This window comes from Erithacus rubecula, assembly GCF_903797595.1.
Source record: "Erithacus rubecula genome assembly, chromosome: 13".
Classification (NCBI taxonomy): domain Eukaryota; kingdom Metazoa; phylum Chordata; class Aves; order Passeriformes; family Muscicapidae; genus Erithacus; species Erithacus rubecula.
In genome coordinates, this window is record NC_136665.1 from 6,792,949 (window position 1) to 6,816,263 (window position 23,315).

Genomic DNA, 23,315 nt, shown 5'->3' on the forward strand with positions numbered 1-23,315 from the left:
CGCGGGACATCGCCGTCCCGTGACTTTGTCCCGGCCGGGAGCCCCGGGGAGCGCAGGGGGCAGCGGCACCGAGCGCGGGAGGCGGAGCGGCGGCACCGAGCGCGGGAGGCGGAGCGGCACGGCGGCACCGGGACCACACCGCCCTCTGCCGGCGGCCAGCGGCACAGCAGCGCCCTCCGGCCACTGCCCACTGCCCGCCCACTGCCCACTGCCCGTCCCCTGCCCACTGCCCGCCCACTGTCCACTGCCCGTCCCCTGCCCAATGCCCACTGCCCACTGCCCACTGCCCCTGCCCACTGCCCACTGCTCACTGACCACTGCCCGCCCACTGCCCGCCCACTGCCCATCCCCTGCTCACTGCCTGCCCACTACTCACCGCCCCCTTCCCACTCACTGCCCACTGCCCACACCCTTCCCACTGCCCACACCCTGGCTGCCAGCCACCTGCTCACTTCCCGCCCCTTACCTGCAGCCTGCCCGCCCCACTGCTCCACACCCTGCCCACTGTCCGTACCCTCCCTGCCCACCCACTGCCCACCCCCTGCTTGCTCCCTGTACGCCTCCTGTCCAAACCTGCCTGCCCTGTGCCTGCATCCAGCCTGGTGCTGGGGCTTCCCCAGCACCCACTGCCTTGTCATATCCATGTGACTCCAGACAACATCTCCCCAGATCTGTCCCCCAACAAGACCTCTTCTCCCGCTTGCTTCCCAGAACTCTGCCTGCCCCTCTGCAGGACAGCCCAGTCCCTCAATCTATCCCATGGGAAGTGGTGTCTGTGCTGCCTGGCACCTCTCCACTGGGTGTCATCTGTTTCCTGAGGCCTCTGGCTACCCCAGTGCTTTCCATGGAGCTCAACAAAGTGAGATGCCCTGGCACCACATGGCACAACAGAGTGATCCACTGTCAGTTCTGGGACAACATGAAAAGAGCCCAGCTCTGTGCTGGCACTGACATCCCAGGATCATGTGTTCCAGCCCCTCTCCACCTGCATGCCAGGAGGGAGGCTGGGGCCTGGCACAGTATTGGCTGAGTCCCTGGCTGCCCTGAGCCCACCCCACGGCAGGAGTGGCCCAGCTGGTTCTGGCTACTTGGGCACAAATCCCTGTGGCTGGGTGTTCTGCAGCCTCTGGCACAGCCGTGTCAGCACCTGGCCACTGTCACAGAAGAAAAACACATTCCCTTGCCTCCAGATGGAATTTCCTGTTTTGTTTTTTTATTAAAATGGTGCCTATTGCCTCCCATGCTGGCAGACACTGCTGAACAGAGCCTTGCTCCCTTGGCTCTCTCACCTCATGCCCTCTTGGAGGGCTGAGATCATCCTCTCCCTGCAGCAATGGGCTTGTGCCCAGCCCAGCCTAGCACGCTGCCCACTCTGCTCTGTCCAGCCAGCACTGGACACCCCAGTGTGTCCGGCCAGAAGACGGACTTTGCTTCTCCGCCTGCCGTGGCTGAGCAGCTCTTATTGCGATAGAGCCATTAAATCCCCAGTTCCCCGGAAGCCGGGAAGGCAGGAGAAGTCGGGCGGCTCAAACCGCCCCAGCCCAGCCGAGCACTTGTTACACATTTACCCCACATTAATGAGGCGGCTCCGGCTGCTCGGCCTTCGGACCGCAGGGATGCTGCACAGGCAGCCCGGTCCCACGGCAGCTGTGGGGGTCCCACGGCGTGAGTCCCCCCAGAACGGGTACCACAGCAGCAGCCGCATCCCTCTCCTCCCCCCGCAGCCCTGCTGGGCTGGGCTTTGCAGGAGCAGATGAGGCACTAGAAGGGTGATGAACGCCTTCACGCTGGCACTCCAAAGCAGCAACAGGACCGAGCAGGCAGGAAGGGGCGCCTGGGGACATCGGGATGTACTGCGGCTGTGATCGGGATTCCTAGGCTTGCTCGCACCTCTCCTCCCCTTGCAGTGCAGGCAGAGGGGGTGGCAGCACCCAAGAAAGCCCTGAGGTCCCGAGGGACTGTTCCCAAGCGGCCAGCCAGGTCGCTGGGTGCAGAGGGAGGACACACGACACAGTTGCCTTTTGTTGGTGCCGGCCCCGGGAGCAGGGAACAGGGCTCTGCATCCCCTCCCTCCACCCCCGCCGCTGGCGGGACTGGCGCCCAGCACCGGGGATTTGGGGTTTAAAGCGCAGACGGCAGCCACAGCCCCGGCTTACCCACCGGGCGAGGAGGCAAGCGAGCTCCAGCAGAGCCCACGCAGCACAGCAGGTGAGATGGTGGATTTGGGGCACCGGGCTGGCCCGCTGAGAGGGGCTATGGCGTTGGGGGACTGGGGCAATGGAGCTGCCTGGGAAGCAGTGACGTCCCTGCCTCCCCACAGTGGGTACCAGGTGCCAGCAGGCTCGGACATGGTCCTGAGAGGGCAGTGAAGGCATCTTTGGGCATGTAGCACCTCCTTGTCACCCCACAGCTGAGCAGGAACCCCTAAGCCCTGTCCCAGCGGGGGTGGCAGGGGTGAGTACCACCATGCTGGGAAGTTTCCCAAGCAATGCTGCTTCCCTGGGCGCTGGTTTCTGGGAAGGGGGCTCACCTGGTGGCCTCCCACCTGCTGCTCCTTCCCAGTACTCACTGACTCGGTCAGGGCGGGGTTTCCCTGGCTGGCACCTGGGTGCGCTCCGAGGCTCGGGAATGGGGTACCCTGCGGCTGGGCACGGGCTGGGCAGCAGCGGGAGCCGGGCCAGCAGACAAGGCCCCATTGTGCCGGCCCGGGCCGCTGGCTCGGCCATCAATAGCCCCATTATGCTCGGCGGCGGCCCCCGCAGCCTTCCCAGCCGGCACAGCCCCCCGGGGGAGCACCGTGGGAGGCAATCTGAAGTGGCTGTTGTGTTGGGGGGCCAGGGTGACAGGAGAGGGGTGAGAGAAGAGGGCAGGGTGCCCCGGCTCCTCCACTGCTGGGGTGCTGCTGGGTGCCGTGGAATGCTGTGCTCCCTGGTGCCACCAGCTTTGGGGGCAAGATGCCCAAGATAGGAAGCAGGCAGGCTCGGTGGGGGGCAGCTGGACACTGCTGTCCTCACTTCCCCACCCTCACCATCCCACCAGACATTGCCAAGGTGGCCATGGCTTTACTGCTTTGCCCCAGGGCAGGGATGAGCAAGTGGGCAGCAAGGGCCTGACATCAGCCCTGGGTGTGGATGCAGCCGGGCCAGCAGTAGAAGATGAATGGATCCGCTTGCTTCCCAACAAGACACACCCTGGCTAAAATTACTGACCCCATGGCAGGGACAGCAGCCTATTTTTAAAGCCTAAAGAGCTGGATGCCACTGGTTGGTGTGGCTCAAGACAGGGCCAAAGGGATGTGAGCAGGACAGCAGGCAGGGGGGCTCAGCCAGCATCTCCCACTGCCCTCCTGCTGGGGTGGGGAGAGTGTTTGGGTGGTGGCAGAAAGGTTGGGTGTCCTGCTCCTGCCCCACGTATAGTTTTGAAGAGCTTTGGTGGTTTTCAGTGCAGGGCACATGGCCCCTCTGCCTGTCCCAGAGCCTGGCTGCTGGCAGACATGAAGCCAAGGGCAACTGGTCATCTTGGGTCAGGATCTTATAGGATCCTATAATACCAGAATCCCTCCCCTTCCCTTTCCAAAAAGCCACTGTCCTGCACCTGGAGAATGGACATTCCCTTCATCACTACCCCAAAGGTTCACCATGTACCTCATGGCTTGGTCCCACAGAAGGGACACACAATGGCAGCACCCCACAGGTGCTCAGGCACTGGGGTGCACAGAACACCCCCATCCCCTGCAGCCCAGATCAGTCCAGCACAGGGTTGGGACAATTAAAAAGGGATTAACTGGGCTACACCAGCATGGCACTGCCGGGAGCCGGTACCTAATCCCAGCAGGAATGCACTGGGGCCATGGGGGTCCCTCATGCTGGGGTCTCACCAGCATGCTGTGATGGGGGATGGACACAGGATCAGCATGGGTGTATCCACAGAAAGGGTGTGAACCTAGGGCTGGTGTCCCGCTGGGACATTGCCACCATGCTTTGCTACAAGGATGCAGCTGTCTCAGGCATGCTTGCTTGCTGCCAGCCAAGCCCTCACACTGGCACAGTTGGGATGCCATAGGCTCTGTTCCCTGCCTGCACCAGGAATGTGGCAGTCACACAGGGCCTGATGCCATTCTGCAGCCCAACAGTATGGATGTGGACTGACACAGATTGACTCCCAAAGAAGTCCTAAAAGCTACATCTTTAGTGCCATCACAAACCAACAGCTTTTTGGCTGTCCAGACCCAGGGGATACTAGTTCAAGCAGTGTATCCCTGTGCCCGGGTGATGGGTGTAGGCAAGGATGAAGATGCCACACTTCTGCCTGCTGACAAGTTGGCAGTGTCACTGGCAGTGCTGGTAAAGCTGCACAAACCCATCTCTTGGCAAGGGAGCAGTACCATGCCAAGCCCATGACTCAGAGGGATGCTTATGGCATCAGCTGTCCTGACACAGCTCACCTTGACCCTTGGGTTTTCCATGCCCTCACCTATAGGCCCCAGGGACTTGGAGGACCACACTGTAGCACCCTTGGGGGAGTCACCCCAGAATCACGAGGGTTCTTCTGGTAAGGTACCATTCCTGTTTGGGATGCAGGATTTGTATATATCCTGAGGGCTCGTGGATGCTAGTCCCGGTCCTTCTCCCTACATGCAGTGGTGGTCCTGGTCACCCGTTCGATGGCATGGATCCACCCCGTGATGCCGTGCTGGCTCGCCCCAGCACAGGAGATGCAGGAGCGCTGGCCGTTTCCCTGCCGTGCCGCCCCCGGAGCCCTGCGGAGGTGGAGAGGAACTATTTCCTACCGCTGACACCGCTGGGGGCTTGGGCGCTGCCGGCGGAGCTCCAGATGCTTGCCGGAGCCGGAACAGCCGGGAGAGATTTGGCCGAGGCAGCGATCCCTGGGTGCGGATCTGCCAGCGGCAGGGTCGGGATCAAAGAACGAAAGCGCCAGCACCTGCTGGTGCCGGCGGCGGTGACACCCCCGCGCTGGCGGGGAGCCAGGCCACCGGCACCTGGCTGTGAAACCTCCCGCGGGCCGGCACAGAGCGCTGGGATGAGAGCGGCATGCTGGTGGCGGTGTCCGTTCCAGGTGGGGACCGTCATCGTGCCAGCGCCCGGTGGCTCCGGTGCTGGCCAGGAACACCCCGTGGGGCGGGAAGGGGTGGCCGGCGGCCGACGTGGCGCATCCCTCCCGCGCCGTTTTTTCCGGGATGGAAGCCCGGCCCTCCTGACGCTTGATGGTTTCTCCAGGCGGAGCCGCTGCCAGCAAGGTCCCCTCAGGGCTCCAGGGCTGGGGTGATGGTGACGTCACCTGGTCACCTCGCCACGCTTGCCGGGAGTGGCGGTAGTTGGAAAAGTCCCAGTTGGGTGAAGGGAAACTGAGGCACGGTGTTGGAAAAACAGGAAGGTGCTCACTGTGTAGGGCTGGGCACGATATCCCTGTCCCCACCATCTCAGCGCCACCCCGGAAGAGTAGGCACAGGGACCGTGCGGAGGTCACCCAGCCCAAAGTCCTGTGGTGCCTGGATAAAGTCTTACAGCAGAGTAACCCCTGCCGTACCGGTGCCAGCTCCTCTGCTGCCCCACCCGTGCCCTCGCTGTCTCTGTCCTCCTTGTTGCCCACAAAGCTGGGCTGGGCTGGCCTGGATGCCACTCAGCACCGTGGCACAGCCAGGAGAACAAGTGGTGGTGCTGGAACAGAGCCTGTCAGCACGCCAGAGTACCAGGGCTGGCAGCACGAGGGTTACTGCCAGCGGGATATAAGGGCATTTCCTGGGCACCCTGCCTGGCACAGTTTCTGCCTACTGCTGGCCTGCCTGCACGGCTCTGGCTTCCTTCGTGATGAACTCACTGCCTGCCTGTGCCAGCTGCCTACCTGCACCTGCACCTGACCTGCCTGCACCCGCTGCTGGCCTGCCTGCACTCACTGTCAGCCCACCTGCACTCGCTGCCCGCTGGCACCTACTGCCTGCACCTGCCCTCACCTGCTTCTGCCTCCACATTCAGCCTGCACCTGCCTGCACCCTTCCCTGCCTGCAGCCCTCCCTGCCTGCACCCTTCCCTGCCTGCACCCCTCCCTGCCTGCACCCTTCCCTGCATGCACCCCTGCCTCGCCACTCGCTCTGGGCCTGCCTTCCCGGACTCCTGCCCCCGCAGGTACGGACACTCAGGGGCACGGGAGAAGCAGGCAGGTGTGGCCCCCAAGGCAGCTCGTGTTTTCCCCCCGCCCCGAGCCCTGCCCGCCGAGGCACGCGTGGCCCCGCTGCCGGCACCACTCGGCACTTGCTATTCTTGGCAGCGGCAGCTGGAAAATGGGAGGCAGCGGAGGAATTTTGTTTGCTCCGAGCTGGGCTCGGGCCAGACATCTGGGCTGCAGCTGAGCGGGGCGCAGGACCGGCTCCCCGTACCCCCGGTACGGCCCCGGCACCCCTCGGCACGGCCCCCACACCCCGGCAGGCAAATGCCTGTCCCGGCGAGGAGGCAGCTCCGCCACCACTCGTGTGCTGAGCCACACGTGTACTGAGCTTGGCTCCCTCAGCTCTGCCCCGGGGGCAGCGGCTGTCACCGTGGGTATCCCCGTGAGTGTCATCCCGGGCCACTGGGGTGGCAGCACGGGGGCTGGGGGTGTGTGTGAGTGGCCGTGGGTGCTCGGCTGTGTGTATATGTATGTGTGTGTGCGTGTGTGTGTGTATGTGTATGTGTGTGTATGTGTGAGCGTGCCCGCGGGTCTGCTGGCGAGTGTGGCTCGCACACACGTGTGCGTGTCCCTGTGCGCGCCCCCGGCCCCGCCCCGCCCCGCCCCGCGGGGCCGCCGCGCTCCCTCCCGGCGGACGCGGCGGGCGGGGCCGGGCCGGACCGAGCCGAGCCGGTACACAGGTGGGTACCGGGGTCCGGGGGGCCGGCAGGCTACGGGGGTGGCCGGGGAGTGTCCCGGGACGGGGGTCTCTGCGCTGCCGTCGGGGGCTTGCCCGTGCAGGTACCGGGGCCCTCGCGGCGGGGCTCGTGTCCCCTCCGGCACTGCAGGGCCGGCGTCGGGGTTGGCACGGGGAGTTTCGCGGGTGGATGTGCCGGGATCGGCACCGAGGGTCTGTGGTGCTGCCGCTGCTGCCCGTCCCCCGCCCGGCCCCCGGTGCCAGCCGAGTCGGGTGCGTGCCCGGGCTCTGCCCCCGCCGCTCGGCAAGCGAGGGCGAGCGGGAACCAACTCCCCGTGCCCCGGAACGGCCCCGGCCGCGGCAGCCGTCGGGGCTGCCAGAGCCCGGCGGTCCCGCGCCTCGGTCCGGCGCCTCTGTAAATGCCATTAGCGCCGACCGCTTTCGTGCCGGGACACCGGGCAGCCATACCCGGCACTGCGCCCGGCCAGGCCTGCCCGCTGCCCGCTCCGGGCTCACCTCCACCGGCCAGCCCAGAGGGGGCTGCCCTGCCCGCAGGAACCCCATCCGTGCCATGGGTGTGTGACCCTCCAGGCCAGCATCCACCAGGGTAGCAGAGCCTGGGGTGATTGCACCGAGCCCCGGGGCTGTGGTGTGGCTTTGGTTGTCACTGGTGTCCTGGTGAGGCCCCAGGGGCTGTGCCACGGGTAAGACCTACAGGGGCTGATGACTGGCATGGCTCAGTTTGTGCCTTGTACAAGGCACTGCACCATATCCAGGGGGAAAGGTGGGATCTGTGTTCTGACACAGTTCGCTGATAACCATCACCTCCCACTCCCCAGGGGAGAGTATGCTCCCTGCCAGAGCCAGAGGAGGACTTCCCTACCTCGTGGTGTGCACCCATCTGAATGCCGACACACCGGCATGGGCCCCTCTGGGTGTTGTGGGCACCTGCTTAGCCAGAGACCCTCAAATCCTGCTCCCATTTGCATGGTGGTACAAGAAAGGCCAGGGGCTAACAGTGGGGCTGTAGCAGTGGGGGAAACTGAGGCATGGGACCTCATGACTACCATCATGGACAGCTTGCCCAGTGTTCAGGAGCCCACTGACTGCCCAGGGTGCCCTATCTGGTTGCCACCACCTTGGTGCTTACTCTGTCCTTGTCCCCCATTCCTATAAGACAGCTCTAGTTCTTGCTGGCAGGAGTGAGCAGAGCCCAGCACACTCCGCTGATGGGCTCAGACAGGCATGGGCAGGGCTGGATGCCACTTGGCTGGGCTGCTTCTGTTTCCCCACAGGCAGGAACAGAAGGGGTATTTCTGAAGCCTATTGTGTATGGGGTAGGATTAATGGGGGCTTAAAAATCCGGAGGGATGTGGTTGGCTCACATCCTCTCCAACTGCCAGGTCGATTCCAGTGGGGGATCCCCTCATGCTATGCCTGGAGTACCTATGCTGATGCTCAGGGCTCTCCAGACACCGTCGCAGCATCGGGAAGGGATTGTGGTCTGGGGACTGTGGGGAGGGGGCTGTAACCCGAGCTGAGTTCTTGTTTCTCTGCCCCAGCCGCGGCGCCACCAGCCAGACTCCAGCCATGAGCCACACGCCGCTCCTGCTCCTGCTTCTGCTGCGCGGGCTCGCTGCTGGCCGCCCCCCACCCGCTGCCACCCCCCGCCTCAAGCTGTCCTTCCCCGGTGAGCTTGGGACACGGGCGGGGAGGGGGTGTGGGGCAGGTGTGGATGCACTGGTTACGTGTCAGCAGCATCCAGCATCATCCTGAGGGACGGGAGGATCCTGGGGGGCAGCATGGTGGGCAGGGTGCAAAACCCAGCCCTGGCAGGTCCCCAGCGCTGCTGCCACCCTCCCCGCGGGCTGTCAGGTGTTGGTACTGGCTGCCATGTTCTTACCTGATGCCAGCCCCTCCAGGGCCACCTGCCTGTCCTTGGGGCCGTGCCGTGCTTGGGACCTCACCCCCAGCCCCCGGCATGTGGAGGCTCAGGTGTCTCTATCCCTGTCTGCACCATGGTGGCACTCCCTAGCCACAGCTGTGCCACACTTGTTGGGAATGTCGTGCCAGCTGGAGCCGTGTCCTGACTGGCCACTCCGTGGGCTCCAGCACAGCGCAGGGGGCTTTGTCCAGCGGCGGGTCTCAGCAAGGGCTCTCCTCCCAGCCTGACAAAGGGCTGTTTGTTCCCGCCACGGTGGGATTAGCTCCGCGGGGCAGGGAATGGCCCCTTCTCCCCTGCTGCCGGGTTAGCTGTGCAGAGGTGGGTGCTGAGGGGCATGGGAATCATTGCTGAACAGTTTGGGGATGAGTTTCGGGGGACACAGGGATGGGTGTGGGGCTGGCATGGGGATGAATGCTGGGCAGGCAAGGGCTTAGTGAACCTAGTCAAGCCAGTGGGACAGGTTTGGGGGAGGGGATGGCATGGCAGGGGGCCGTGACCTGACCCAGGCTGCCTCGGAGCATGTCCGGGGCAGTGGAGATGGACAGGCAGTGGCGGGGCCGGGCTGAGCAGTGCCGGCGGGTCCTGGCAGAGCTGCGGGCTCGCCATGGGCTGCGCCTCTTCTCGCTGGAGCACTCCTGCTGCTACGAGGCCCTGCTGCTGGATGAAGAGCGCGGCCGTCTCTTCGTGGGTGCACAGAACCACCTCCTCTCTTTGGCCCTGGATGACATCAGCCAGCGGGGCAGGAAGGTAACGGGGCGGGGGGACATGCTGGCAGGGCGCTGCCAGGTGCACCAGGTGCTGTGAGCATCCCCTTTCCCACCCGCAGATCTACTGGCCGGCTCCCGTGGAGTGGAGGGAGGAATGCAACTGGGCTGGCAAGGACATCACTGTGAGTGATGGGGCATGTTGTGGGATGCCAGGACTGTGCCAGGGATCTGCCCCAGCACTATCTCACCCTTCATTCCCTCCATCCCCAGGCTGAGTGCATGAACTTTGTGAAGATCCTGCACCCCTACAACCGGACCCACCTGTACGCCTGTGGCACTGGTGCCTTCCACCCAGTCTGTGCCTTCATCGAGGCTGGCCAGCATGCAGAAGTGAGCCTCCCCTGGCACCACCGCAGCCCCCAGCTGCTGCAACCTGCCCACCTCCCATCCTTACCCCTCTGCAGGAGCCTGTTTTCAAGCTGGACCCCCACCAGACTGAGGATGGCAAGGGGAAGAGCCCGTATGATCCCCGACATAAAGCCGCCTCTGTCCTTGTGGGTAAGGGCATTCTGAGCCTGGTATGGGTGCAGCATGGCACAGGGATGCTGGGGGGTTCCCTATAACGCTTCCCTCGGTGCCTGCCAGGCGAGGAGCTCTACTCTGGGGTGGCCACCGATCTGATGGGCCGTGACTTTACCATCTTCCGCAGCCTGGGCCGGCGTCCCTCCATCCGCACGGAGCAGCATGACTCTCGCTGGCTCAACGGTCAGTGCTGGGGACTGGGAGGGTGAGGGGCAAGGGGGGCCACTGGCACGCTGGCACAGCAGTACTTGCTGCCTGGAGGCATCAGGGCAATGACTCCTTCAGGCTCAGATGCACACTGTCCTTCACTGCCTCGAGAGGGTGATTTCAGGGGTTTCTGTGTTCCCTCCAGACCTCCAATGTCTGGTGGAGTCCCAGCCTCACTCTGCCTCTGCTCTGCAGCTGAGCAGGGTTGGTTCTGCACCCTCCCCTGGGACCCCAACAGATACTCCCAGGTCCCTGAGGAGCAGAGGTAGTATTGGAAGCACCACCCCTCTATCCTCAGAGCCCAAGTTCGTGGCCGTTTTTTGGGTGCCAGAGAGTGAGGACCCCGATGACGACAAGATCTACTTCTTCTTCCGTGAGACAGCGGTTGAATGGCAGCAGGGGCTGGGCAAGACCAGCTTCACCCGCATCGGCCAAATCTGCCGGGTGAGAGCATCCACAGGCAGATGGGCTGGGGCCAGGGTGCCCAGGAGTGCCAGCTGCTGCTGCTGACACCGGGGTCCTCCTTGCCCTGGCAGAACGACATGGGTGGGCAGCGCAGCCTGGTGAACAAGTGGACAACGTTCCTGAAGGCTCGGCTAGTCTGTGCTGTGCCAGGACCTGATGGGGCAGACACCCACTTTGATGAGCTCCGTGAGTAAACGGGGATGTGACCCCACCAGTGTAGCTGTGGGCAGCACTGGCAGCGCTGATGCCTTCCCTGCTTGCAGGGGATGTTTTCCTGTTGCAGACGAGAGACAAGCGCAACCCTCTGGTCTATGCCATCTTCTCCACCTCCAGGTCAAGCCCCCTCCCCAGTACCCTGAACATACCTAGTGATGTCTCCTGTCCCCCTCACATCTTTCCCCTTCCTCTCCCACCAGCTCTGTTTTCCAAGGCTCAGCTGTCTGTGTCTACACCATGGCCGACATCCGCCGGGCTTTCCTGGGCCCTTTTGCACACAAGGAAGGTCCCAGCTACCAGTGGGTGTCATACCAGGGCCGTGTGCCATACCCCCGCCCAGGCATGGTACGTGGTGCCACCAGTGGGATGCCACAACATGGAGTGGGGGCAGTGGGGTGTTAGACCCTGCTTAGCCAGTGCTGTCTCCCTGCAGTGCCCCAGCAAAACCTTTGGCACCTTCGGCTCCACCAAGGACTTCCCAGATGAGGTGATCCAGTTTGCCCGTCACCACCCACTGATGTATAACCCTGTTTTGCCCCATGGCCAACGCCCCCTCTTCCTGCAAGTTGCCACGCCCTACACTTTCACCCGCATCGCTGTAGACCGTGTCACTGCTGCTGATGGCCACTACGATGTCCTCTTCATTGGCACAGGCATGTAGTGACCCCAGGGGTGGGGCAGTGAGGGAAAGTGGGGGGATGCTGAGGCTGGGACCTGTGGCCTCACCCCTCCCTGCCTGCAGATGTGGGCACAGTGCTGAAGGTGGTCTCAGTGCCCAAGGAGAGCTGGCACCGCATGGAGCCGCTGCTGCTGGAGGAGCTACAGGTCTTCCAGGTGAGGGTCAGGGTACCACATACCACCAGTCACACTTCCCCACAGCACCCTCGGGTGCTGTCCATGCTCTGGGTTGTGCCAGGATGTGGGAGGCAGGCTCCCCCATGCACCCTTAACTCCTGCCCATGCTCTGCCCATAGGATGCCTCCCCCATCATCAGCCTGCAGCTCTCCTCCAAACGGGTAAGGGGGACCCCTGGGCATTCCCATGTCCACCATGGCTCTGCCTAGCCCTGTGCCAGACCATGGGGTGCTCAGCTCTGCTCTTCCCCCAGCATCAGCTCTATGCTGGCTCAGCCTCAGCACTGGCCCAGCTGCCCCTGCACCGCTGCAGTGCCTATGGCAAAGCCTGTGCCGAGTGCTGCCTGGCCCGGGACCCGTACTGCGCCTGGGATGGCAACACCTGCACGCGCTACGTGCCCAACACCAAGAGGTAGGTGACATAGCAGGATGCAGTGGTGGGGCAGCTTGCCCTGAAGTGATGGTGAGGAGCACAGGTCTGCAGCTCCTGCTCCTCCATCATCTTCTCCTGCTCCTCCATCCCACAGGCGTTTCCGCCGGCAGGACGTCCGCAATGGTGACCCCAATGTGCTTTGCTCTGAAGGTGAGCTGGGACCCAGCCAGAGTCTGGGGGCCAACCCTGCCACGGTGGGGGCTGACAGCCAGGCTATGTCCCTGCAGATCCCAGGCGGGACACTGTGCCCCAGAAGCAACTCTACGGGGTGGAGGGAAGCACCATCTTTCTGGAATGCATCCCCAAATCCCTGCAAGCCCACATCCTCTGGACATACCAGCGCACCCTGAATGATCCCCAGCGAGAGGTAGGCTGTCTCTGGCCCGGCATGGCCGGTGGGACTGTGCCGTGCCATGCCGTGCCGAGCTGACCGCCCATCCCCACGGGGCTGCAGGTGCAGATGGACGAGCGGGTGGTGCGGACGGAGCGGGGTGTCCTGCTGCGCAGCGTGCAGCGTGCCGACGCCGGCATCTACCTGTGTCACGCCACCGAGCACGGCTTCACCCAGCCCCTGCTGCGGCTCTCCCTGGAGGTGATCGGCGCCGGGCAAGTCACGGGCGTGCCATCTGCCGGAGACCCCCAGCTCGCTGCCGGCATCCCCGGCCGCAAGGTCTGGTACCGGGACTTCCTCCAGCTGGTGGAGCGCCCGCCGCTGGGAGCCACGGACAAGGTCTGCCAGAGGCTGTGGAGCCGAGGAAGACCCCCGCCGCCGGCCCGCAGCCCCGCCGGCGCCCCCGGGCACGGGCAGGGCGCGGAGCCGCGCAGAGCCCGCCGCCGGCGCACCCACGAGGGGCCGCGGGCCGAGCGCGGCCCCCGCAGCGCGTCCCCCTGGTGAGCCGGGGGCGGCCCCGGGCGCCGGGCTCTGCCTAGGAGCGGGGCCGCGGGTGGGGCTCGGCTCGGCCGCCCCGCCGGCAGCGCTGCGCGGGCGGCGCCGGGGGGCGGCAGCTCCGGGGCCGCAGCAGGACAGCCGGGCTGAGCGGCCCCCCGAGCGGCTGCCGACTGCCCGCGCCACCGGCTCCAGCACCGGAGGGGACCCAGCCGGCTGCCGGCATCGCGGAGTCACCGAAATATTTATTAACGACTGTTACGATGAATGTAAACCTGCAGGGCCAGACAGTGCCCACCCCAGCACGGGACTGCGGGAGGACGGCACAGCTGGGTCACGCTCGGGTCCCAAAAGGGCTACAGGCACGAGTGGGAGCAGGGAGGGGCAGGACGGGCACTGGTGGGACACGGGGGCCCAGCAGGAGGAGGGGGGCACAAAGGGGAGATGTGGGGGGGCATAAAGGTGGCACCCACCGCCCTGGGTGTAGACCAGTGGCACAGGGGACCTTGTACTAACTGAGCACAATAAAGCAGATTCAGCCGCCCAGGGTCCTGTGTCTGATCCAGACCCCAGAAGCACTCGGGGCAGCCTGGTGCCCCACAACGTGAACGCACTCTGGCACCCTAAGGCTAGAGGAATGGGATGTTTAGTAACACTGGAGGGCTGAGGGAAGACAAGACCTGCAGGGATGTTGCCAAGGTTCACGAGTTTCCCCTAGGGTTCCAGCTCCCCATGCTTTCAGCTCCACTTTGAGTTCTGGAAGTTGAAAACCAAACTTCCCCAGGGCCAACAGGCAGCAATTAAGGCAGTGGCCAAAGGTGCTGCCTCCTGCTGTCTGCACTGGCATTACGACACCTGGTGGCACTGGCCACATCCCACAGCCTCTGGTGACGCCATGCTTCTAGCACAAACCCTGCCCCAGCACTGGCTGCACCCCAGCCTGGACACTTGAGTGCAAGCAGGAGCAGGCAGAGAAAGGAGTGGTTTTTTTCTCCGGAAGTCCAGTTGTCAGCAGGCTGGCCTGCCTGACCCCACCAAGCACCCTGTGCTCAGGGAGCGCTGCTGTACTGCACCTCTGTGTCCCTGTGCCATTCCAGCAGTTTGTGGCATTGAGGTCCCCCCTCACCCCAAAGGATTGGTGACCCCAACACCTTTGACCACCCCATGTGACACCTGTCACTGTTCCCAACAGACCAAGCAGCTCAAGGATCTACTAAATATTTATTTCCAGCATGACAGGAGGGTACACAGGGGCATGGGCTGGTGCTGAGGGCAACGCTCAGGAGGGCAAGCAGGCAGGGAACTAGGGGAGCTGGGGTCCTGCACCCCCCCGGAGCCGCAGGAGCATGTAGATTATGCTCATGGGCTTGATGTTGTAGTGTGCCAGCGTGTGCTGGTCCTCCAGCTCCCTGGAGCCGTAGGTCAGGCGCTGCTCACTGGCAGGAGGCCCTTGCTCGGCCTGGATCTGCTCCTTCAGCTGTCGGACAGTGTCAGTGGGCAGCACCGTGTAGGTCGTGGTCCGATCCTTATCATCCTTGACCAAGACATCCATCTTCTGGGGCTCAGTCTGCAGCAGCACCAACGTGGTGTTGTAGAAGATGCCATACGTGGCCAGGGTATCACAGTCCTGTAGGATGTTGTTTCTGCCTGACTCCTGCTGCGCCAAGCGCTGTCTGTATGGTGAGATGCCCCACTCCTGCTGAATCATCTCCTTCAGATGCCCAATGGTGGTGTAGGGGCTGACGATCCTGGTCAATCTGGTGCCTGATAACTCCACCACCTCAATGGTCACAAGCCGGGCTGGCTGCAGGGACAGGAGAGCAGGTGGGCAAAGACAGCAGGGGCAGGGGTGGGGGACCATGATGCTCACAGGCTCAGGCAGCCTTACCTGCACATTCCAGGGCTGGACATTTTGAAGCCAGGGCAGTAAGCTGGCAGCTTCCTGTGCCATCAAGTCCCAGTTCTTGCCTTGGCCCAGGATTCCTGTGGGGTCAGCAGGGTCCAGGATGACAGGGCTGCAAACACAGAGAGTGGGCATTGCTGTCAGCCCTGGTCAGTACCATGGGGCCAGCGGGCACAGTCCTGCTGGGCATGGTCCTCACCGAGGGCTGCACAGCAAGCTCTTGACATGGGCACCAATCTCTCTGTGCTGGAGTGAGTAGTACTTCTCCCAGTAGATGCAGATCTGCCGGGGCTGGCACAGCAGTTGCAGTACTGTGCAAAAGCCCTGAGCCGTGTCAAAGGAGTCAGAGGAACCTGTGCCCTCCTCCCAGGCGTAGATGGTCAGCAGCTCCAGGGCATACTTGGGGGGCAGGTGCGCATCGGGGTACTCTGGACTCAGCTGGGGAGAAGACAGAGATGGGGATGAGGGCTGGCTGGCTGGGTATCTGTTGGGAACTGGGAAAGCTGGGCAACTCCTACCTCCTTGTACCAGTGCTTGACCAGGCGCAGGAGGTTCTTCAGCTTGGCAGGGTAACGCTTCACAAACATCTTCTGCAGCTCAGTGAAGCAGGGGGAAAATTCCCCAGGGTGGTTGCTGGCATACAGGAGCCTCACGTACACTTCTGCATTAGGTCGGGCATCTTGGGTCACCTGCCCTGTGGGGTGAAAAGGAGGGTGAGAGCCATCCCAGCACTGACACCATTGCCTGTCCCCATGCCAGCTGCAGCCCTTACCCAAAGCATCATAGGCAGGCAGGATGTCCACATCAATGGACTCTCTAGTCACCTTGGAGGACAGAGTAAGGCTGAGGGAGCGTGGTGTGTTGTCAGGCCCCTTGTACTTGGGCTCACTGATGCACACATCGAACTGCAACCTCTCCCTGCAAGCCTTCAGCTTTTTCATAATCAAATCCAGGATATCCTTTCTGTTCTTCCTCTGCTCCTCGTAGCTGGGTAAGCAGCTGAGGAAGAGCACCACATCAGCATCAGAGTTGTTCTTCAGGGCTGTGCCCTTTCCTGCTGATCCACCCTGCAGAGAGAGACCCTGCCTGGTCAGCACCACTGCCAGCACCAGGATCGGCTGCCACCACTCCTGGTGGCACTCCTGCCAAGAGAAACTGAGGCAGGGCAGGAGCTGGAGCATGGGACAGTGGGAAGGGTGGCAGCAGGGGTGTCAGCTGACCCCAAGCCAGGCAGCACTCACCTTGACAGTCTTTAGGACGTGGATGTTATCCTCAAAGCAGTCCCTCTTCAGGAATTCACAGATTAGCCACACTGTCTCCCTCACCTGTGTGGTGAATTCTTGGCTGGGCTGCAGGGTTTCTGCGATCCAGGCATCCAATCTCTTAATGGGTACTGTTCTCAGTCCGTACGCGGGTATCACCTGGTCCACATCCATGCTGACAGGTGTGTCACTCTCTGTTTGCCCTTTTCTGACTTACTGCCTCCTCCGAGAGCAGCAGCTTTTAAACCTTCCCGGGCCACCGCCCTGATGCGTCACCGCTGGGAATTTAAGGTGGCCCCCGGTCGTTCCCACGCATCCCCCGGGTGTCCCCGGTGCCACCACCGCGGGAGCTGGGAGGGGGCAGGAGGAGTGGCTGCGCATCACCCTGACATAGAGCTCGGGTGCTGGTGACAGAGGCAATTGCCTGCAGCCGGGCTCTAGGCTGCTGTGGGACCTCATAGCCCTGGTGCCTTCGGTGACGCAGGGTTTCCCCCGGGTGCCCAGCTGGGCAAAGGCAGAGCTCCATCGCAGGCACCAGTCCCATGCTGGGAGCTCAAGTGTCCGGGACGGGGCACTGCCAGTGCTGGGACCTGGCTCATGCTGTGCCACGGTGTCAGCAGGGGCAATAGGATGTGGCCAGTGCCAACATGGACAATGGAATGAGGCTGTCACCAGTAGCAGATGCCCTGGCATCACTGTAGGCAATGACATGCAGTCATAGCCAGTTTCACCGAGGCTCCCGGTGTCAGCACCACCAGTGGGACACGGCTGATGCCAGCATCACCAGGGAGGCTGGTGCCCTCCCTTGTAGCAGGGTGCAGTCGGTGCCAGCCTCACTAGAGCCCCCGGTGCCCCTTGATCCCGGGAGCAGGAGGCAGCAACTAGTAGTGTAGGATGTTATGGCCCGTGCTACCTTAAGCTGGGAAATCGGGAGTTTCAATTTCTGTTCCTGACGCAATTTCAGTTTCTGGCTCTGCCAAGCTGGAATCGAAAGTGCAAAGGAAGCTGCAACTGCCCTCCTGGTTCAAATAAACCGGGAAGAGCTAAATAGCAGAAAGTCACACCTGGGAACTCGGCGCAGGGCCAGACAGGGCCAGGAGGATGGGCGGGGGCTGTAGGCAGGGGGGCAGTGCGCTCCTGGGAGCAGGAATAGGAAGAGGAACAGGATAGGCAATAGGGGCAGGAGCAAAAAGGGGCAAGATGGGGAGTAGAGGCAGAAGCAAAAAGGGGCAGGGAGTCAGGATATGGGCAGGAGACAGACAGAGGCTGGGGAGAGAGAGCAAGAGAGGGAGGGAGGGGCAGGGATAGGGACAAGTATGGGGCAGGCAAAGGTCAACAGCAAGGGCAGGGATATGAGTTAGAGGGAGATAGGGTTCTTTTGGGGTCAGGGACAAGGATGGGGTACAGATAGGGCAGAGGAGAGATGGACAGGGACAGGGACATAGGAGCAGGGACAAGGACAGAAGTAGAAATATTGGATTTTAGGAAAAAAAAGGTTTTTTTATGGAAAGAGTGATAAAATACTGGAATCGTCTGCCTGGGGAGGTGGTGGAGTCACTGTTCCTAGATGTGTTTAAAAAAGACTGGATGTGGCACTCAGTGCCATGGTTTAGTTCAGGTGTTAGGGCATGGGTTGGACTCTAAGATCTTGAAGGTCTCTTCCAACCCAGTGATTCCGCAATTGGCAGCAGCAGCAAATGGCCAGGTCAGGGATGCAGGCAGGAGCAGAGATTGGTGTCCCCTTACTGTTGGGTGACAACAAGGCAGGAATACAGGCAAGGGTAGGGATATTAGGAGGAGAGGGAGGCAGAGGACCGGCACTGGGGACAGGGTTACAGGTAGGGGCAGACCTGTGGGCAGGGACAGGTGTCATGAGCATTTCACACCTGGCCCATGCAGCCTGAAGAGCAAAATGAGTACACCAAGATAAGCACAACAAGAGACATTCTTTATTCATCCCCAGGGGCTGTCCCAGCCAAATTGAGGCACCCCAAATATGGGTTCAGCTGTTGGGGTACAGCAAGGTTCCACCAATTCCCTGCTGTCCCCGTGGGTTTATAAATAAAGTAAGGGCAATTCTATGGCTTTGGCATCCTTCTTTCCTCGTTCTGGAGTCAGTCTCACTACCTCAAGGGCTGTTTATCTGTGAGGCCAGATGATGGGAGGATCCCAGGAAGGTGTTGGAGGGCCCAGGTTGTGGGTTTTATCTGCCTGCCTGCCCGATCACAGTTATGCAATGTACAACATAACAGGGGGTATATAGATCTTAGTAGAGGCCTAACCATTTAATACTAGAAAGACTAATTGTACTTTACTTAGGCAATGGGATTTTCCTAATGAGATGCAGGCAGGGATAGTGAGTGGCTAGCTATGGAGCCACGATAGAGACAGGGACAGGGATCTGCAGAAAATCACGTTAGGGAAAGCCAGTGTCCATAAAGAAGAGAGAGGAGTCCTGCAAATTTATTTGAATAAAGGGAGACACTCCACTGGGCCATGCCTCGGTAGGGTTTCTCTCTCGAGTTCGGATGATGCAGCCTCCATTTATCCTAACTCCTGGCTGCATGTTGCCCTCTTCCTTTCCCCATTGGCTAAGGTATTAGGAAGATACAGTTTTTCCGAACCGCCTACCACATTTCTCCCTTAGGCATGTAATTTTCCCCTAAAGTTCAGGCTATCTGAGTTCTGCAATAGACTTCATGTAGACCCATTTGTCTATTGACCTGAAGTTGAGGAATTCAAACCATAGTCAAACTGTCTGGGTTCTGTACCAAATCTGTGTGGCTTGAGGTTAGTACAGACATTAAGACCCATTGCAAACACAGGAACATCCATTTCTCCTAAAGGGGTCCTCACCCATGGAATTGTTTGTAAAGACTTCAGTACACATCTTTCCTATCAGGGACCAGGGATGAAGATAGCGTCAGGACAAGGAGAACAGCAGGGATACTGAGGGAGAAGGGATGAACATAGTGCCAGGGAGAAGGGCAGAAAGAGGGTCAGAGAAACGGGCAGGAAGACGGGGAAGAACAGGGACAGCGACAGGGACACGGGGCTAGGGCAGGGAGACATGGAGACAGGGAAGAACAGGGACAGCGACAGGGACACGGGGCTGGGGCAGGTCCCGCGGCGCACGCGCAGATGGTGGGGGTGCTCTCGGGGGGCGGGGCCGAGGGCGGAGCCTCCAAGTGGGGGCGGGGCGCGGGGCCCGCGCGCGCCGGCCATGCCGCGCTCCCGCCGCGCCGCGCGCCGTAAGTGTGGGGGACCCGGGCGAGGGGAGCGGGGGAGCGCGGCATGACCGGGCTGACAGCGCCGGGCTCATACCAGTCTGCTCCGCACCCTCGCAGGCGGCACCGGCAGCGCCCGGGCGAGTTCGCCCGGCAGCGAGGAGGAGGCCGGCAGCGAGGTGCTGAGCCACTGTAGCAGTGCCAGCGAGAGCGCCTGCCCCGCCGATGAGGGACCAGGTGAGGCACGCGGACCCCACGGTGACCCCCAGGTGGGTCGCGATGTACCCCGCCCTCGGGGTACACTGGTGCTGCCCGGCTTCACGTGGTGCTGCCCGGGCAGGGAGCGAGGCGGCGACTGAGCAAGGCCAGGAGGAGGAGGTAGAGGACAGGCTGAAAGAGCACATGGACAGCCTCCTGGACAAGAGGTGAGGAGCTGCTGTCGCCCCCGTGGGCGCTGCGGGCGCGCTGCCCGTCTCCTGCCGGCGCTGCCCAGCCCGGGGCAGGGACGTGCCCCGTCCCGGGACCGCCCCAGCCCGTGACTCCCGCGGTGTCTCGCAGCGCCAAGGCGCGGCAGGCGGCCCTGCAGAGCCTGCGCCTGGCCCTGGCCTCCAGAACCCTGACCGAGTTCCTGCTGGAGCGCCGCCTCACGCTCACCGACTCCCTGGAGAAGTGCCTCAAGAAAGGTCAGGTGCGGGCGGCGGGGGGCGGCGGGGCCGCTGAGCCGTGTCTGAGGGAGCTCTCTCTTGTTCCCGCAGGTAAAGGGGAAGAACAGGCGCTGGCGGCCACTGTCCTCACCCTGCTCTGCCTCCAGATGGGCTCTGGCCCGGAGGGAGAAGAGGTGTTCCGCAGCCTGAAACCCCTGCTCGTCAGCGTCCTGACGGATAGCACAGCCAGCCCCAGTGCCCGGCAGAGCGTAAGGCCTGGCCCCTTTCCTCCTGGGGCGTCTCCGTGGTGGGGAGAGCCCAGGCAATGCCTTTGGGAGCCCCTGCAGTCCCGGGAGGGTGACAGGATTGGGTGCTATGGAGCGTGATGGGGCAAAGCAGGGGCACCCCAACCCGTCTGCCCCTTGGCTGGGTGCTGGATCAGGGCCAGCATGATCCAACCAGGCCTGATCTGACTGCGTTTCTCTCACTTCTCTTGCCAGTGTGCCACGGCCCTGGGTATGTGCTGCTACATTGCTGCTGCTGACTTCGAGGTAACTGCGCCCGGGTGTCATCTGTACCCCTGCAAGAGGGCACCCTGGGGCTGCCATGCCACCTGCCCTCAGCCCACAGTGCCAGGGCAGCCTGGAGCTGAGCTGGAGTAGGGGTACGGGGACATCGGTGATAGCCCAGGCCCCTTCCGTGGGCAGCCTGGAGCTGAGCTGGGGGGAGGCCTGTGTTGAAGAGATGGGGTGTTGTGGGTGGAGTAGGCTCTCCTGCCCCAAGGGGCATGCCACCTTGGCATGGTGGGTCCCTTCTGGTCCCCAGTGCACAACTCACTGTGGCATCTTTGTGGCAGCTGTGGTCTGACTGGCAAGTTTCTCTCCTCCAGGACCTGGTTTCGTGTCTGTCCTGCTTGGAGGGCATCTTCAGTCCCCCCAGCACAGGTGAAGTGGGTTCAGCACCTGCCCAGCATGGGCCTCTGCACTGCAGTGCGCTCCAGTCATGGTCCCTGCTCCTCACCATCTGCCCCCCCTCCCACCTCAGGAGCATTTTGGACAAGTGAGTGGGGTGTGGAGTGAGAGGAGGCTGGTGTGGGGCAGCCAGTTGTGGAGCATGGTGCCCCTGGGGCGCTGCTTGTCCTCCCCGACTACCCTCTTGCCTCTCTGTCGCAGTCACTGGCTGCAGCTGCCCCTACTGCTGACCAGCAGCAGCGTTGCCCTGCGCATCCTGGCTGGGGAAACAATTGCACTGCTCTTCGAGCTGGCCCAGGACCTGGAGGTAAGGCATGGGCTGTGGCAATAGGAGCAGTGAGTAGGCACTAACCAGGCAGCAGGGAGGGAGTTGGGCTGACACCCTGCCCATGCTCTGGCTGAGCTGGCATTGACTGGCATCACCAGCAGGCGCCCAGGCAGAGCGGCTGGCCCCAGTGATGCCCCAGCCCTGTCCTGGCTATGGCAGGACATTATGGCAGTGCATAATGCCTGGAGCTCATCCCTCTAAATCCCCTTTTTGGCAGGAGGACTTGTGCCATCAAGATACAGAGTTCCTGTGTACCCAACTCAAGGTCCTGGCTACGGAGAGCAACAAATACCGAGCCAAGACAGACCGACGGAGGCAGCGATCCATCTTCCGAGACATCCTGAGGTTCATCGAGGTACCGGAGCCTGGTGGTGCCCTGCCCTGCCACTGTGTGGCTGCTTCCCAGATGCCTGATGATTCCTCTCTGTGGAGAGCCAGGGGACACATAGGGTTGGTGCCCAGGTTATTGCTGATGCCCCTCTCTCTGCTCAGAGTGGGGAGTACCAGGAGGAGACCATCCGATTTGGCCTGGAGTGCATGTACCTGGACAGCTGGGCACGCCAGCGCACCTACCAAGCCTTTAAGGAGGTGCTGGGCTCCGGCATCCACCACCACCTCCAGGTAGGGGCTGGGCAGATGCACCAGGGAGTGCTGGGCTGGTGCTGGTGAGTGTTGACAGACTCCTGCTTTCACAGAACAATGAGCTGCTACGGGAGATCTTTGGCCTTGGGCCTCCCTTGGTGCTGGATGCGGCTGCTCTGAAAGCCAGCAAGGTCTCCCGCTTTGAGAAGGTGGCTGCTACCTCCCAGATTTGTGCCCTCAGTCCCCTCCTCTGCCACTGTGGGCTCCAGCTGAGTGCCTGAGTGTGGTGGGTGCTGCTGGGGAGGTGGGCAAAGGGACATACCTAACCTTGCTCTCCTTCCCTCTCCTTCCAGCACCTCTACAACTCGGCTGCCTTCAAAGCCCGCACCAAAGCCCGGAGCCGCGTGCGGGACAAGCGGGCGGATGTGCTGTGATGGGCAGAGGGGGCAGAGCCCCCAGCCCACCTGGATTGCAGACCTAGCACTGTGAGGGGCAGGTGCCCCCAGCCCTCAGGCTTTTATTCATGTACAGAAGAGTATTTAATGCCTGGAGCTGCCCCAAGGAGGGGCTGCCCCCTCTTTTATTTTTTTAACCAAAAAATAGGAAGGATATAAGAAGAGCAGGGGGAGGTGGTGGCTTGCTGCCGTGTGCCTGCTCTCTGGCTGGGGATCCATGTGGCACAGTGGGAGGGGGTCTCACCCAGGCTCCTGCAGCCCCTTTCAGTGGCAGTGCTCGTGTACACTCTCCCCAGTCCTGTAGGGGCACCAGGGTGGCCTGACACAGCTTGAAGGGTGGGTTAGAGGGCAGAGCTGTGCAGGGCTGCAGAGCAGCTGGTCCTGGTGTCTGTGTCTGTGGCAGGAGTGTTCTCCCCACTCTGCCATGCTGGATACAGCCTGTGCCTCCTCAGCCAGCCTAGCATCAGGAATGGTGGCAGAGCAGTGTGGAGTGGCAAGCTCTGCCCAGCCCTGCCAGCTGCGCACTCTGCCTTTTGCCAGCCAAATGTTTTATATGAAATAGTAATCTTGTTGGAAATTAATTACAGGGGGGTAGCACTGCCCAGGTGGGCATGGGGCCATGCCAGTTGGCAGTGCCTGCCACCCTGGGAATGTATCTATTATGGTGATTTTCTAAGACTTTGACTGTAAGAGGTAATTAAAAGGCTAATTGAAGTATGCCTTCTGTCTTGTTAAGAGGAAGGGCTGTCACTGGGCAGATGCAGGTCCTTACAGCCCAGTTTCCTTCTC

The 23,315-nt window shown here is 62.1% G+C and overlaps 3 protein-coding genes across 4 annotated transcripts; 2 read left to right on the top strand and 1 right to left on the bottom strand.

The window, feature by feature from the left end:
- Window positions 1–1,812: 1,812 nt before the first annotated feature.
- SEMA3B (semaphorin 3B) lies at window positions 1,813–13,627 on the top strand. Of its 2 annotated transcripts, none has more exons than XM_079316847.1 (18): window positions 1,813–2,208; window positions 8,422–8,549; window positions 9,394–9,551; window positions 9,631–9,693; window positions 9,782–9,901; window positions 9,976–10,069; window positions 10,157–10,276; window positions 10,599–10,744; window positions 10,837–10,951; window positions 11,029–11,098; window positions 11,182–11,326; window positions 11,415–11,634; window positions 11,724–11,815; window positions 11,956–11,997; window positions 12,090–12,247; window positions 12,363–12,418; window positions 12,496–12,635; window positions 12,723–13,627. In XM_079316847.1, the coding sequence occupies exons 2-18, from the start codon at window positions 8,450–8,452 to the stop codon at window positions 13,161–13,163; spliced, it is 2,280 nt and encodes a 759-aa protein (XP_079172973.1). In that variant the 5' UTR covers window positions 1,813–2,208; window positions 8,422–8,449; the 3' UTR covers window positions 13,164–13,627. The 2 variants fall into 2 exon arrangements, with proteins under 2 accessions (XP_079172973.1, XP_079172972.1); XM_079316846.1 differs by lacking the exon at window positions 1,813–2,208 and adding an exon at window positions 6,782–6,863.
- Window positions 13,628–14,356: 729 nt separating this feature from the next.
- LOC306807366 (2'-5'-oligoadenylate synthase 1-like) lies at window positions 14,357–16,541 on the bottom strand. Its single transcript, XM_079316855.1, has 6 exons — window positions 16,299–16,541; window positions 15,830–16,124; window positions 15,576–15,751; window positions 15,257–15,495; window positions 15,043–15,169; window positions 14,357–14,958 (listed from the first exon to the last, which is right to left on the bottom strand). The coding sequence occupies exons 1-6, from the start codon at window positions 16,491–16,493 to the stop codon at window positions 14,458–14,460; spliced, it is 1,533 nt and encodes a 510-aa protein (XP_079172981.1). The 5' UTR covers window positions 16,494–16,541; the 3' UTR covers window positions 14,357–14,457.
- A 2,957-nt stretch (window positions 16,542–19,498) lies between these two features.
- Window positions 19,499–23,243, top strand: IFRD2 (interferon related developmental regulator 2). The gene is made up of 12 exons (XM_079316861.1): window positions 19,499–19,570; window positions 19,667–19,783; window positions 19,887–19,971; window positions 20,105–20,229; window positions 20,302–20,459; window positions 20,691–20,741; window positions 21,080–21,249; window positions 21,363–21,468; window positions 21,707–21,844; window positions 21,982–22,110; window positions 22,185–22,280; window positions 22,425–23,243. Exons 1-12 carry the CDS (start codon window positions 19,543–19,545, stop codon window positions 22,503–22,505), a joined length of 1,284 nt encoding a protein of 427 aa, XP_079172987.1. The 5' UTR covers window positions 19,499–19,542; the 3' UTR covers window positions 22,506–23,243.
- Window positions 23,244–23,315: the final 72 nt, after the last annotated feature.

Coding starts and splice junctions, on each gene's coding strand:
- SEMA3B (XM_079316847.1), top strand. CDS start 8,450: ATGAGCCACACGCCGCTCCTGCTCCTGCTTCTGCTGCGCGGGCTCGCT. Junction 9,902..9,975: donor AGGCTGGCCAGCATGCAGAA/GTGAGCCTCCCC, acceptor ACCCCTCTGCAG/GAGCCTGTTTTCAAGCTGGA. Junction 12,636..12,722: donor TGAATGATCCCCAGCGAGAG/GTAGGCTGTCTC, acceptor ACGGGGCTGCAG/GTGCAGATGGACGAGCGGGT.
- LOC306807366 (XM_079316855.1), bottom strand. CDS start 16,493: ATGGATGTGGACCAGGTGATACCCGCGTACGGACTGAGAACAGTACCC. Junction 15,170..15,256: donor AGCTTGCTGTGCAGCCCTCG/GTGAGGACCATG, acceptor CTGTGTTTGCAG/CCCTGTCATCCTGGACCCTG. Junction 14,959..15,042: donor TCCAGCCCTGGAATGTGCAG/GTAAGGCTGCCT, acceptor CTGTCCCTGCAG/CCAGCCCGGCTTGTGACCAT.
- IFRD2 (XM_079316861.1), top strand. CDS start 19,543: ATGCCGCGCTCCCGCCGCGCCGCGCGCC. Junction 19,571..19,666: donor CTCCCGCCGCGCCGCGCGCC/GTAAGTGTGGGG, acceptor GCACCCTCGCAG/GCGGCACCGGCAGCGCCCGG. Junction 20,230..20,301: donor GGAGAAGTGCCTCAAGAAAG/GTCAGGTGCGGG, acceptor TTGTTCCCGCAG/GTAAAGGGGAAGAACAGGCG.